The sequence below is a fragment of the Sparus aurata genome, chromosome 22 (genome assembly GCF_900880675.1).
Source record: "Sparus aurata chromosome 22, fSpaAur1.1, whole genome shotgun sequence".
Lineage (NCBI taxonomy): Eukaryota > Metazoa > Chordata > Actinopteri > Spariformes > Sparidae > Sparus > Sparus aurata.
In genome coordinates, this window is record NC_044208.1 from 30865278 (window position 1) to 30880277 (window position 15000).

The 15000-nt window shown below is 48.0% G+C and overlaps 3 protein-coding genes across 5 annotated transcripts in view; 1 reads left to right on the plus strand and 2 right to left on the minus strand.

Moving 5' to 3' along the window:
• LOC115573528 (BTB/POZ domain-containing protein 6-B-like) overlaps window positions 1-5808 on the minus strand; it is a 6319-nt gene extending 511 nt beyond the window's left edge. Inside the window, exons 1-5 of the mRNA XM_030404331.1 lie at window positions 5658-5808; window positions 2764-3037; window positions 2421-2511; window positions 2006-2124; window positions 1-701 (exon numbers count right to left, since the gene is read on the minus strand). The exon at window positions 1-701 is cut by the window's left edge and continues 511 nt beyond it. Of these exons, the coding sequence (XP_030260191.1) occupies window positions 1-701; window positions 2006-2124; window positions 2421-2511; window positions 2764-2966 (1114 nt within the window). The 5' untranslated portion in view covers window positions 2967-3037; window positions 5658-5808. The remainder of the gene's footprint in view (window positions 702-2005; window positions 2125-2420; window positions 2512-2763; window positions 3038-5657) is intronic.
• The window catches only part of brf1b (BRF1 general transcription factor IIIB subunit b), a 26706-nt gene extending 14742 nt beyond the window's left edge, over window positions 1-11964 (plus strand). For both annotated transcript variants that reach the window (XM_030404328.1, XM_030404327.1), the window contains exons 7-19: window positions 6473-6622; window positions 6861-6954; window positions 7586-7712; window positions 7804-7843; window positions 8341-8436; window positions 8515-8820; window positions 8895-8956; window positions 9154-9235; window positions 9486-9538; window positions 9679-9968; window positions 10353-10404; window positions 11038-11236; window positions 11654-11964. In XM_030404328.1, coding sequence (XP_030260188.1) covers window positions 6473-6622; window positions 6861-6954; window positions 7586-7712; window positions 7804-7843; window positions 8341-8436; window positions 8515-8820; window positions 8895-8956; window positions 9154-9235; window positions 9486-9538; window positions 9679-9968; window positions 10353-10404; window positions 11038-11236; window positions 11654-11685 — 1583 coding nt within the window. In that variant the 3' untranslated portion in view covers window positions 11686-11964. The remainder of the gene's footprint in view (window positions 1-6472; window positions 6623-6860; window positions 6955-7585; window positions 7713-7803; window positions 7844-8340; window positions 8437-8514; window positions 8821-8894; window positions 8957-9153; window positions 9236-9485; window positions 9539-9678; window positions 9969-10352; window positions 10405-11037; window positions 11237-11653) is intronic.
• LOC115573531 (activator of 90 kDa heat shock protein ATPase homolog 1-like) overlaps window positions 11280-15000 on the minus strand; it is a 7198-nt gene continuing 3477 nt past the window's right edge. Inside the window, exons 7-9 of one of the 2 annotated variants that reach the window (XM_030404335.1) lie at window positions 13132-13233; window positions 13001-13052; window positions 11280-12896 (exon numbers count right to left, since the gene is read on the minus strand). In XM_030404335.1, the coding sequence (XP_030260195.1) occupies window positions 12739-12896; window positions 13001-13052; window positions 13132-13233 (312 nt within the window). In that variant the 3' untranslated portion in view covers window positions 11280-12738. The remainder of the gene's footprint in view (window positions 12897-13000; window positions 13053-13131; window positions 13234-15000) is intronic. The other variant, XM_030404336.1, reaches the window with a different exon arrangement.

Below are 15000 nucleotides of genomic sequence, written 5' to 3' on the forward strand. Positions count from 1 at the left end.
AGAGACCAAGTCCAGCTATGAAGATCCGTCGGTCCACTGCAAACTGGATGCTGTCACAGCGCCCCCTGTAGCGCCACTGGTTGCTGCGGTAGGCTGAGGACTGGAAGCGGTGGCACCTCTGTGGTGCCAGGCCGGCCCGCTTCACTAGAGGGAACTCCAGCCTGGGTTTTTTTGAGGCAGTGAACCACAAGAAGACATCATGAGTCTCTTTCAGCGTAAGAACGTCTGACTGCGCCGCCCCGTCTGCAAACTCCTGCAGCGTCATGGAGGGAATCCGGACCAGGTACAGAGCCTTACCCAACACCAGCCGCTGGTTCCTGGGGGTCACGACCAGGCCCCGGCGTCGACATTCAGCTGCCGCCCAGCTCAGCACCGCCTGGAAGATCAGGATCTCACTGATGTTGAGTGATTCTCTCTGCAGGATGATCTCCAGCGTGGGCAGGTCGATCTCACAGAAGCCTTCAGACCGCAGAGCGAGTTCAGCCTGAGCGTCTATCACCTCCCAGCAGCGCTGCGTCAGCTCCGGCTCCTCGAAAAGCCGGCTCTGAGACAACAGGACACAGGCGTTCTTTGCCTCCAGACTCGTCTCCAGGAAGGTGACGCAGGCTTTGGCCAGAGCAGGAACAATGTATTTCTTAGCAGCGTACAGCGTAGCGAGCACAGTATCAGCATCCAACTCGATCTCATCACTGTACATGTACCTGAGACAGAGCAGACAGCAGCATGAGGACACGTGATGGACCTGAGGGACAACTTACACATACATATATATTTCACATAAACAACACTGAAGAAAGTGAAATGAATGGGGAATACTTTGGATATTAAATCTCTGTTGTCTGATAGTTCAGCCTTTGGACACTTATTAATCTTATCAAGGACCACTGAAACCCTTTGTCAGAAACAAGAGCTCTTAATGGACCCGAGAACTCCTAAACAGACCACTGAGACCTCGACCTGGAACCCTGAGCCTCCCTCCAACACTCGAGCACTGATTCCCCACAGTGCTATCCAAGAATCCCCGCTAACAAAGTGGCTCCACTAATCCAGTTACAAACAAGTTTAAGTTCCTGCAACTTCTTCATAATAAGAAGTTGCCCCCCATTATTTAGTCATTTAAAGCTTTTATTATGAAGCAGCATTACAGTGTGTTTTCACTCGCAGTCACACAGCTGAAAGTGAACACATGAAACAGTGAAACACAGCAGATGTTTGAAAGAAAGAGAAACTAGAGAGGATCAGTAAGACGCTACAACAACACTGAGAGCTGAACACACACAGCTCTTTCTCTCAGCTTTCCTGCTCAGCATGGTGAACGGTCTGCACTTGTTCCAGTCTAACGACAGCTCAAAGCGCTGTACACTACATGCCACATTCACACACAGTCCAACTGCTCATCAGCAGCACTTCCACATGCAACCAGGGGGAGCCGGGATTCGAACTGGTGACGTTCCGATCACTAGACGACCCGCTCTACCCACTGAGCCACAGCCGCCCTCATGAGTTCTGTATTGATTTGAGGGGCAGACGGGTGGTTCTTATGGGTTCGGCAGCAGTTGCGAGACATCACCACAGCCCACCTGGAGGCAGGCGGGTCCAGCATGGCCCTGCTCCAGAACGGGTCCACCGCCAGGTCAGCTCAACTGAGCGCAGTAAAACCGTAGATGGGAAAGCAGATCAGTTCAGCCTGGTTTGACTCGGCATGGCCAAAAGTGCTGGTGGAAAAACAGCACTGGGTTAACTGGAGGAGCGGCTCAGCTGGTGCAGCGGGTCGTGGTGGTTGGTAAACCCCAGTTAACAAATAAGGGTCCAATCAGCAAAACAGTGGAGGACAAACACGTAGGTCTGTTCGGACCACATCAGAACCTCCTGACTGTGTCCCCATCAGAGAGTTTAATATTTAAAGAATTTAAAATCAGATTGTTTCTGTTGGTTCTGGTTGTTGGGTCATTATTGGAGCAGCAGATAAACTGTGGACATGAACTCGTCTCCGAGCTGGACTCACTTTAACAGAATGAGGAAGGCAGCCGGCTCCACGTCGGGGATGTGAATCTCAGATTGTCCCTCAGCGAGATCTCCATAAAACATAGCTCCAAACACGGAGCTGCCCACCGCCAGGACGTACTGCAGCACCAAGACAAACAACCAATCAGGAGTCACACAGCAGTCAGGAAATGGATCCACAGGTCACAAACAGTCACATGACAGTGATGGCTGGAGACTGGCTGACTGTCTGACCTGCTGATCGTGATCATGTTTCTGTCTAGGATCTATAATAAGAGCAGACATTATTCAGGCTGTTACTGATGAAACACTGACTATTAGACGACGTTAACAGGATGTAAGATACTTTACTGACATGCCTGTTAGTGAAGAATAGAAAATGTGAGTCACGGTTCAGTGCAGGTGAGTGTCTGTACCTTATGAGCAGGAACTCTCTGAGTGTCTCCTGGAGGGCCGACGATGAAGTGAACGTCAGCCATCTGCTCGTTGTTGAACATCAGAGCGTTTCTGAAAAACAACAAGTCATTATTAATGAGTTAATGTCACAAAACACAAATCTGTGTCGTCGTCCTCAGAGCACTGACTCATTATTTTACATCATGAAATTACATTTTTACATCCATCAGGCGTCACATATCATTTAATTGTTTCCCTCTGTAAAACACTGATGACTGAAGACACACTGAAGGATTAGTGCTGTCCAATCAGAGTAGAGTGTGATGTCCCTGCTGTCCAATCAGAGCAGAGTACAGTGCTGACCTCTCTCTGAGTGTGGGCTGTGTTTCCTGCCAGCCGTCTCTCTCCTCTCTGTCGTTGTTGTTGACGCTGGGTTGGACGGCAGCTCCGTCGTCGTTGTCGTGGTTACTGGCCAGCAGCTCCGGCTCGCTCGGCTGGATAAAACTCTTCTTCACCTCCACCTCGTTACTGAGGGGGAGGCTGGTGGAGAACAGTTCAGCCGCCATCTCCTCCTCCTCCTCCTCCTCCTCCTCCTCACAGAGCCAGCGAGGTCACGAGCTCACAGCATGATGACTTCCTGTCAGAGAGTCACAGATTAATCTGAGTCTAATCCAGATTAAAATCCAGCACACTGAACAGATAAACACTCATGATGTCATGATGTAAATCTGATATTAAACATTTTTTACATTAATAACAGCCAGTTTATCTCTGCTAACATGTCAGGAAACAGAAAAATGTTAAAACCAAAAAAGATTCAATTTAACAAAAAATGTAAATAATAAACAGACTCTGTGGACATAAAGACAACAAAACACAACGACCATTATTCTCTGATGTCAACATCCATACAGAGAATAATATCATCAGTCGTGTCGTCCATCTGACAGAAAGACCATCTGTGAAGAGTTGAACTGGGTCGTCTTATAATGCCTCAATAAAGATGTTGACATTATTATTGTTGTTGTTGTCCAGACATCAGATGAACTTGGACCCTGAGTGAGGGTCTATAGAGGGGCCCTCGGGGTCTATAGAGGGGCCCTCGGGGTCTATAGAGGGGCCCTCGGGGTCTATAGAGAGGCCCTCGGGGTCTATAGAGGGGCCCTCGGGGTCTATAGAGGGGCCCTCGGGGTCTATAGAGGGGGCCCTCGGGGTCTATAGAGGGGCCCTCGGGGTCTATAGGGGCCCTCGGGGTCTATAGAGGGGCCCTCGGGGTCTATAGAGGGGCCCTCGGGGTCTATAGAGAGGCCCTCGGGGTCTATAGAGGGGCCCTCGGGGTCTATAGGGGCCCTCGGGGTCTATAGAGGGGCCCTCGGGGTCTATAGAGGGGCCCTCGGGGTCTATAGAGGGGCCCTCGGGGTCTATAGAGAGGCCCTCGGGGTCTATAGAGGGGCCCTCGGGGTCTATAGGGCCCTCGGGTCTATAGAGGGGCCCTCGGGGTCTATAGAGGGGCCCTCGGGGTCTATAGGGGCCCTCGGGGTCTAGAGGGGCCCTCGGGGTCTAGAGGGGCCCTCGGGGTCTATGGAGGGGCCCTCGGGGTCTATAGAGGGGCCCTCGGGGTCTATAGGGGCCCTCGGGGTCTAGAGGGGCCCTCGGGGTCTATAGGGGCCCTCGGGGTCTAGAGGGGCCCTCGGGGTCTAGAGGGGCCCTCGGGGTCTATGAGGGGGCCCTCGGGTCTATAGAGGGGGCCTCGGGTCTGGAGAAGTGCCCTCGGGTCTATAGGGGGCCCTCGGGGTCTGGAGAGGCCCTCGGGGTCTGGAGGGGCCCTCGGGGTCTATAGAGGGGCCCTCGGGGTCTGGAGAGGCCCTCGGGGTCTATAGGGGCCCTCGGGGTCTGGAGGGGCCCTCGGGGTCTATGGAGGGGCCCTCGGGGTCTATGGAGAGGCCCTCGGGGTCTGGAGGGGCCCTCGGGGTCTATGGAGAGGCCCTCGGGGTCTGGAGGGGCCCTCGGGGTCTATAGAGAGGCCCTCGGTGGTCTGGAGAGGCCCCTCGGGGTCTATAGGGCCCTCTGGGTCGGGAGAGCCCTCGGGGTCTATAGGGGCCCTCGGGGTCTGGAGAGGCCCTCGGGGTCTATAGGGGCCCTCGGGGTCTGGAGAGGCCCTCGGGGTCTATAGGGGCCCTCGGGGTCTGGAGAGGCCCTCGGGGTCTAGAGGGGCCCTCGGGGTCTGGAGGGGCCCTCGGGGTCTATGGAGAGGCCCCTCGGGGTCCGAGAGGGGCTCTCGGGGTCTGGAGGGGCCCTCGGGGTCTATGGGGGCCCTCGGGGTCTTATATAGGGGCCCTCGGGGTCGGGAGGGGGCCCTCGGGGTCTATGGTGAGGGGCCCTCGGGTTCTATGGAGATGCCCTCGGGGTCTGGAGGGGCCCTCGGGGTCTATAGGGGCCCTCGGGGTCTGGAGAGGCCCTCGGGGTCTATAGAGAGGCCCTCGGGGTCTGGAGAGGCCCTCGGGGTCTATAGGGGCCCTCGGGGTCTGGAGGGGCCCTCGGGGTCTATGGAGGGGCCCTCGGGGTCTATGGAGAGGCCCTCGGGGTCTGGAGGGGCCCTCGGGGTCTATGGAGGGGCCCTCGGGGTCTATGGAGAGGCCCTCGGGGTCTGGAGGGGCCCTCGGGGTCTATGGAGGGGCCCTCGGGGTCTGGAGGGGCCCTCGGGGTCTATGGAGGGGCCCTCGGGGTCTGGAGGGGCCCTCTGGGTATACATAGGCCCTCAGGGGACAGGTGAGGGGTACTCAGGTTAGTGGTCACCATGTGATCTATTAAATGAACAGGAATTTACAGGCGTTACAGGAAGTATTCAGAGTCAGTTCAGCCATGTTTGTATCTGTATGACAACAACCTGCTGGTTACAGAACCTCCCGGTCCAGGTTACAGAACCTCGGTCCAGGCTACAGAACCTCCCGGTCCAGGTTGTGTTCAGGTGTCAGACGCGTCTCTGTCCTCGGTCAGATTTTGTGACCTGGTTCAACTTCAATCAATCAACCATCATCCTTCTGACACCTGAAGACGATGCAGATCTAATCAATACTGTTATCACCGTCAGCCTGCCGCTGCACAGCTGACCGAGTCCGTGCTGGTGTCAGGCAGTCATCATGAACTCCTCACCGACACGGATCACGCAGGTCCCGTTAAACACCAGCATGGACCGGAACACTGAGAGAGCGCCGAGCGGCCGTGTGTGTGTGTGTGTGTGTGTGTGTGTGTTGTACCTGTCAGAGTCCCGGCGGCGGCTCGTTCTGCTGGTACCGTTCGACCCGCTCCGTCGGCAGCTCCTGTTTGTTTCTCCGGGCGCCATTTTAGATCCGACTGCTGCTGCTGCTGCTACATCCGCCTGCACCAAGCTGCTCCACAAGATGGCGACAGAGCGCGTTTAAGTAACAGCTTCACACAGAACAGAGTCCCGGGTTCATACTAACACACAGATCCACACTATATTTCATAATCATGTTTATTCAGCAACATGAAGAAAGCTTTCATACGGGTACTTTATAGTTTATATCAGTTTATATTTCAGCGTACTGAACTGTTACTGTAAATTTAGCCTCTCTCCTCCTCCTCACTTCCTCCTCACTTCCTCTCCTCCTCTTCCGTTTCCTCCTCACTCCCTCACTTCCTCTCCTCCTCTTCCTCCTCACTCCCTCACTTCCTCTCCTCCTCTTCCTCCTCACTCCCTCACTTCCTCTCCTCCTCTTCCTCCTCACTCCCTCACTTCCTCTCCTCCTCTTCTTCCTCACTCCCTCACTTCCTCTCCTCCTCTTCCTCTTCCTCCTCACTCCCTCACTTCCTCTCCTCCTCTTCCTCTTCCTCCTCACTCCCTCACTTCCTCTCCTCCTCTTCCTCTTCCTCCTCACTCCCTCTCTTCCTCCTCACTCCCTCTCTTCCTCCTCACTCCCTCACTTCCTCTCCTCCTCTTCCTCTTCCTCCTCACTCCCTCTCTTCCTCCTCACTCCCTCTCTTCCTCCTCACTCCCTCACTTCCTCTCCTCCTCTTCCTCTTCCTCCTCACTCCCTCTCTTCCTCCTCAGATCCTTGCCTGTACATCCCTCGGTTCGCTCATATGTTGGAGTTCGGGGTGAAGACTCATGAGGTTTCCATGACGGCTCTTCGTCTTGTGCAGAGGATGAAGAGGGACTGGATGCACACGGGACGCCGACCCTCTGGACTCTGTGGAGCAGGTACAGCATGGCCGCCATCACCATGGCAACAATTAACACCAACAACCATATATTTACTATTCTGTCCTCACTCTCCTCTCCTCTCTCCTCTCCTCTCTCCTCTCTCCTCCCTCCTCTCTCCCTCTCCTCTCTCCTCCCTCCTCTCTCCCTCTCCTCTCTCCTCTCCTCTCTCCACTCTCCTCTCTCCTCCCTCCTCTCTCCTCTCCTCTCTCCTCTCTCCACCCTCCTCTCTCCTCAGCTCTCCTGGTGGCCGCTCGGATGCATAAGTTTCGTCGCACGGTGAAGGATGTAATCAGTGTGGTCAAAGTCTGCCAGACGACCCTGAGGAAGAGGTGAGAGCCCTACTACATCACAGTAGATTACCATAGATCACAGTAGATTGCCATAGATCACAGTAGATCGCCATAGATCACAGTAGATCGCCATAGATCACTGTAGGTTATCATAGATCACAGTAGGTTACCATAGATCACAGTAGATCACCATAGATCACAGTAGGTTACCGTAGATCACCATAGATCGCAGTATGTTATCAGAGACCACAGTATATTACCATAGATCACAGTAGATCACCATAGATCACAGTAGGTTGTCATAGATCACAGTAATTACCATATATCACAGTAGATCACCATAGATCACAGTAGTTTATCATAGATCACAGTAGGTTACCATAGATCACAGTAGATCAACATAGATCACAGTAGATTACCATAGATCACAGTAGGTTGTCATAGATCACAATAGATTACCATAGATCACAGTAGGTTGTCATAGATCACAATAGATTACCATAGATCACAGTAGATCACCATAGATCACAGTAGTTTATCATAGATCACAGTAGATTACCATAGATCACAGTAGATCACCATAGATCACAGTAGGTTATCATAGACCACAGTAAATGGCAATAGAGTAGATCACATTTGGTCTCAGTGGATTACAGTGACCCCTCTTCAGATTAACAGAGTTTGAGGACACGCCCACCAGTCAGCTGACTATTGATGAGTTCATGAGAGTAGATCTGGAGCAGGAATGTGATCCACCCTCCTTCATCGCGGGACAGCACAAAGCAAAAATGCAGCAGGTAGATCATCCGTCTCTGATTGGCTATTGACAACGGTTAACCAGCTGTCAATGACCAAACCAATCATCTTTACTGTCTTCTTCTTCTGCAGCTGGAACAGGAGCTCGCCAGGAAGCTGGATGATGTCGAAGGTCAGTCCAGAACAACCATTTTATCACAATCATCCCATTTCAGAGAGAACCAGAGGGATCGTTTAGGACACTTCAGAGGGAACCAGAGGGATCATTTAGGACACTTCAGAGGGAACACTTCAATGTTTATTTAACACATTATAAAGGACAGTAGTAGAATTATTAAGTACATAGTTGAAAGGGAACTGTTAAGAACACTGACAAGGACACTATGGGAACTGTTAAGAACACTGACAAGGACACTATGGGAACTGTTAAGGATACTAACAAGGACACTATGGGAACTGTTAAGGATACTAACAAGGACACTATGGGAACTGTTAAGGATACTAATAAGGACACTAGGGGAACTGTTAAGGATACTAACAAGGACACTAGGGGAACTGTTAAGGATACTAACAAGGACACTAGGGGAACTGTTAAGCATACTAACAAGGACACTGGGGCAACTGTTGGATCATTTTTAAAGACTCCACCCCTTCATCTTGTCCCATTAGGAGAGATCAGCTGCTACAAGGACGAGATTGAGACCGAGCTGGAGAAGAGCCGACCCAAACTGAGGGGAATCTACGCCGCCTACACCAAAGAAATCGGTCTGATCCTGAGTCCGTCAGTCCAACATCTCCATGGAAACAAGAACATTTAACAAGTCTTTAATTCTTGGTTTTCAGACCCAGAGGACGCAGAGGTTTTGTCCTTGACCTCTGACCCCGAGGAGCCAGAAGTTGAAGACAAAGAGCTCAGAGTTGCCACTCAACAGCTGACTCAGGACTTCCTGTGTCAGGTGATCCAGGAGGAAGAGGGGCGGGGCAAGAAAAAAGACGACAGCAATAAAGAGCCAGGGTCAGAGAAGGACGTGGAAGGCTCTCAGCGTCAGGCCACCCCTCTAGCTGTCATCCTGGGAAAGCTGCCCACCGCCACCAGCCTCGGCCTCCAACCGACCTGTGATGAGTCGGAGACGCGCGAGAAGCAAGATGGTAAGAAGAGAAACACCCGCATCATCTCACCTGGACAGGTGTGTTTATTCTGAGGCTCTGCTGTGTATTCACAGATGAGCAGTCGGAGGGCGGAGAGCTTGACCTGGACGGTATCGATGATCAGGAGATTGATAAGGTTTGTTCATCAATCAATCACGACTGTATTGATCCAAGTTAAACACAGTTCCTTCATATTTAATCAAAACTGAGTTAAACCCAAATCTCTCTGACAATATAAATGTATCTATCAGAGAAGATAATGAGGCACATGCTGTACGTACGAACCTGCCTATTGATCAGAACTTGACTCTGATTGGTTCCTCTGTGCTGCAGTACATCCTGAATGAGAGGGAGGTGGAGGTGAAGACGGAGCTGTGGATGAAACAGAATGCAGAATACCTGAAAGAGCAGAAAGGTCAGGCAGACTTCATCATCATCATCATCATCATCATCATCAGCTGCAGCAGCAGCAGCTGCACACCAATCAATCACTCAGCCTCTGTTTCCAACATTTTGGGTGTCCATGTTGCAGAATATCATTATTGATTTATTGTGACAGTTTATAACTCTGTTCTTGATCAATATCATAAACATGACTGATGTACATACGGTATCTATTTAATAATCCATGTTATTGATTGACTGTTGTGTGTTTGTGCTCACAGAGAAAGAGGAGAGGATAAAGAAAGAGAAAGAACAGGGGACGTATAAAGAGAAGGTGAGTGTTGGTGAGCAGCTGGAGTTCATTCACTCTGCCGTGAGTCAGTTTAAGTTTGACTCAAAATGAAAAGTTTAGATGACACAGTCTGAACGACGTGTTGTGAGTTGAATAGTTGATTGACGTCCGTCTGTCTGCAGCCGAAGAAGTCGAAGAAGAAGAAGGAGCAGATCGAGGCGTCGACGGCGGGCGAGGCCATCGAGAGGATGTTGGAGAAGAAGAAGATCTCCAGTAAGATTAACTACGAAGTCCTCAGAGACCTGAACAGCAGAGGGACAGGAAGTGGGGGGGGCAGCAGTCCCAGCAGAGCCTCCTCCGACCCCCCCGACGTCAACACTGCCACCCGCAAACGACTCAGCCGCCGCCGCCGCAAGAAGAGCAGCGACACCAACCGAGACCTCGCAGCCAATGCCAGCATCATGGGGAAGAGGTACTGTTAATATTCCATATAGATCTATAGTCCATGATGCATTGATTGTATATGGTTAATCATCTCTATATAATCAATAAATTGATTACAGATAGAAAATAAATAGATGTAATACTGGTTATAAGTGATATGTAATCTATCATCAATAATAAATAGATGATATACTGTTCATGATCAACATATAATCTATACATTAACAAATGTCTGTCAGGAGTTACATTTTCAGTCAATCAATAACAAGTGTTATTGAACCAATCACATTTCACTACAACCTAGTTGCTGTTCTGGAGCCTTCAGTTGTATGAAGTGATGGATCAATACAAAGAAATAATCAGATAAATGATAAATACAGATCATGAAAAAATATTATTGATCTTGTTCCAGGGTCCGCCTCCTGATATCCTCCACACCCAAGAAGAGGAAACCTGCTGTCCAGGTGAACGTGTAGAAAATGAAGGAATATACATACAGTGTATAAATACACATATACTGTGTGTGTATGTGTATACACACTATATATATATATACATATACATACATACATACACACATATACATACATACATATATATATATACTGTATATATATATATATATATATATACATACTGTGTGTGTATATACACTGTTTGTATATATATGTGTAGGTGTATATATATATATATATATATATATATATATATATATATATATATATATATATATATATATATATATATATATATATATATATATATATATCTATATATACATATATATATATATACTGTTATTATATATATATATATATATTACATACTGTTGTGTGTATATACACTGTTTGTATATATATGTGTAGGTGTATATATATATATATATATATATATATATATATATATATATATATATATATATATATATATATATATATATATATATATATACATACTGTGTGTGTATATACACTGTTTGTATATATATGTGTAGGTGTATATATATATACTGTATATATGTATGTATATATATGTATACAGTATGCAGTACACACATATTTCTGGTTTAATTTAAACTGCATGTGATTCCCCTACAGGCAGAACACTCTGTCACCATGACAACAGAATCAGCAACAGAAACAACAACAACAACAGAGGCTGCCGCTGAGGTGACCCCTGACCCTGAACCAGACAGCAGCTCCACCCCCGCTGCTCCTCCCACTGTGCTGGAAGAGGAGGAGGACGAGGAAGACGAGGCAGAGGAGGAGTGTGTCAGCGCCCTGCAGCTAGTAGGAGGTCAGCCCAGACTTTTATTCTGAAAATACACACAGACAGATTCACTGGTCAGGCCAGACTTTTATTCTGAAAATACACACAGACAGATTCACTGGTCAGCCCAGACTTTTATTCTGAAAATACACACAGACAGATTCACTGGTCAGCCCAGACTTTTATTCTGAAAATACACACAGACAGATTCACTGGACTGAACAGGCTTCAAACTCCAATACAGAAGTATCAGTGAAGTTATTTAGAAGTATCAACGTTGAATTCTAACTGCTCAGAATCATAAATATTGTATATTATAATGTTTTCACTAGTTTGAAATTGGAACAAAAATCAATATCATTGGATAAAGCCTCTGATGTAGATTCACTAATTGATTGATTGATTGATTGATTGATTGATTGATTGATTGATTGTGTGTTCCAGATTACGGCTGTGAGGAGGAGGAAGTCTTCTAGCCGCTGGCTGACCTTTGACCTCCAGTGAATAAACTCTCCGTCCATCAGCCCCTCTGAGACAGATCAATGTAACAGAGATTCATAATCAATATCAGTGATCAATCAATTTTTTCTTTAGTTGATTGCTGATCACTTTGATTGGTTTTTCGAGCCGCTCCTGTTGTTCATACTGTAAATAGAAAACTTTTAGCTTTTAGATGTTTGTGTATTTTTATATGAACTCGTTGTGTAAATAAAAACGTAGAAACCAGAAAACAAACAATAAATCAAACAGCTGTTGTTTGTGTGTCAGTAGTTTGTGTGTTTTGTGTTGTTGTGTATTTTAACGTGTTTGTTCCTGATGACAGGAAATAATCATGAAGTCAATCTACATCAACATTCCAGAGAAAATAAAGAAACTTTAAAAGAAGAAAATAAAACTGTTTTTTGTTTGTCGGCCTGATCAGAGAACACGTTACAGTCTTCACCTGAACAGGTGGTTCAAACCACGATGCATTATGGGAAACAAGCAGACGATCAAACAGGTTCATCTGATGTTTCAGCTCAGAATGTGTTGAGATGAACCATAAAGATGAATCTGATGTTTGTCAGTGAACCCAGTTTCTTCTTCACAATCCTGCCTGTGATTGGTCCGAAGCAGCTTGATATGCTAACAGTTTCCACCAACTTCCAGCCTTTGTGCTAAGCTAAGCTAACAGTTTCCCTACTTCCAGTCTTTGTGCTAAGCTAAGCTAACAGTCTCCCTACTTCCAGTCTTTGTGCGAAGCTAAGCTAACAGTCTCCCTACTTCCAGTCTTTGTGCTAAGCTAAGCTAACAGTCTCCCTACTTCCAGTCTTTGTGCTAAGCTAAGCTAACAGTCTCCCTACTTCCAGTCTTTGTGCTAAGCTAAGCTAACATTTTAAAGGGTTTATGAAATGTTGGACTGTTCCTTTAAATCTCTGTAAGGTTGAAGGACCCGCAGCTTCAGGTTGCCGCCCTGAGGGACCCCGCCAGCTGAAGACAGAGGGTTCATCTGTTGGACTTTCCCTTCAGCAGCTTGATCTCATGGTCTCTCAGTATCCAAATGTCTGTTTGATTGCCTGGAAGTAGAACCGGGTCCAGCCCTCTCTGGTGGACTCCTCCTCCCCCACAGGGACTCCTCGACACTCCATCCTCAGCTCTGTCTCGTCTCCTTGGTCCACCAGCTCCAGACTGATGATGGCGTAGTGCTCTGGTGAGAGACAAACAAACACAACTTAGAGGTCAGAGTGTCCCTGAACACAGCATCAGAGCCCAATTTCAAACGCATCAAGACATCATCACAGGAGGACGTACCGCTGGGCCACGTCCTGAACCGCCACCTCATCTCAATCCTTTGGTCCGGTACCTGCAGGGAGAACCAGCAGACTGGTTACCACGGTGATGTGACAACTCACCACTGATTGGCTGAGCAGCTGGGACATTACCAGCTGTGTAAACTCTCCGCTGACATTCCCGTCCAAAAGCTGGAACCGCCCCCCACGGCGTCCGTCTACCAACGCTGCCGAGCGTGTAAACACCTGGACGAACTGTAAACAGAGAGGATTACCTGTAGTACAACAGTACTGCTGCAGTACTAATGTACTACAGGAGAACAACAGGACTGCTGCAGTACTGATGTACTACAGGAGAACAACAGTACTGCTGCAGTACTGATGTACTACAGGAGAACAACAGGACTGCTGCAGTACTGATGTACTACAGGAGAACAACAGTACTGCTGCAGTACTAATGTACTACAGGAGAACAACAGGACTGCTGCAGTACTGATGTACTACAGGAGAACAACAGGACTGCTGCAGTACTGATGTACTACAGGAGAACAACAGTACTGCTGCAGTACTAATGTACTACAGGAGAACAACAGCACTGCTGCAGTACTGATGTACTACAGGAGAACAACAGGACTGCTGCAGTACTGATGTACTACAGGAGAACAACAGGACTGCTGCAGTACTGATGTACTACAGGAGAACAACAGTACTGCTGCAGTACTGATGTACTACAGGAGAACAACAGTACTGCTGCAGTACTAATGTACTACAGGAGAACAACAGGACTGCTGCAGTACTAATGTACTACAGGAGAACAACAGGACTGCTGCAGTACTAATGTACTACAGGAGAACAACAGGACTGCTGCAGTACTGATGTACTACAGGAGAACAACAGGACTGCTGCAGTACTAATGTACTACAGGAGAACAACAGTACTGCTGCAGTACTAATGTACTACAGGAGAACAACAGGACTGCTGCAGTACTAATGTACTACAGGAGAACAACAGTACTGCTGCAGTACTGATGTACTACAGGAGAACAACAGTACTGCTGCAGTACTAATGTACTACAGGAGAACAACAGTACTGCTGCAGTACTGATGTACTACAGGAGAACAACAGTACTGCTGCAGTACTGATGTACTACAGGAGAACAACAGTACTGCTGCAGTACTGATGTACTACAGGAGAACAACAGCACTGCTGCAGTACTGATGTACTACAGGAGAACAACAGTACTGCTGCAGTACTAATGTACTACAGGAGAACAACAGTACTGCTGCAGTACTAATGTACTACAGGAGAACAACAGTACTGCTGCAGTACTAATGTACTACAGGAGAACAACAGTACTGCTGCAGTACTAATGTACTACAGGAGAACAACAGTACTGCTGCAGTACTAATGTACTACAGGAGAACAACAGTACTGCTGCAGTACTGATGTACTACAGGAGAACAACAGCACTGCTGCAGTACTGATGTACTACAGGAGAACAACAGGACTGCTGCAGTACTAATGTACTACAGGAGAACAACAGTACTGCTGCAGTACTAATGTACTACAGGAGAACAACAGTACTGCTGCAGTACTGATGTACTACAGGAGAACAACAGTACTGCTGCAGTACTAATGTACTACAGGAGAACAACAGTACTGCTGCAGTACTAATGTACTACAGGAGAACAACAGTACTGCTGCAGTACTAATGTACTACAGGAGAACAACAGTACTGCTGCAGTACTAATGTACTACAGGAGAACAACAGTACTGCTGCAGTACTAATGTACTACAGGAGAACAACAGCACTGCTGCAGTACTAATGTACTACAGGAGAACAACAGCACTGCTGCAGTACTAATGTACTACAGGAGAACAACAGCACTGCTGCAGTACTAATGTACTACAGGAGAACAACAGTACTGCTGCAGTACTGATGTACTACAGGAGAACAGTAGTACTGCTGCAGTACTGATGTACTACAGGAGAACAACAGTACTGCTGCAGTACTAATGTACT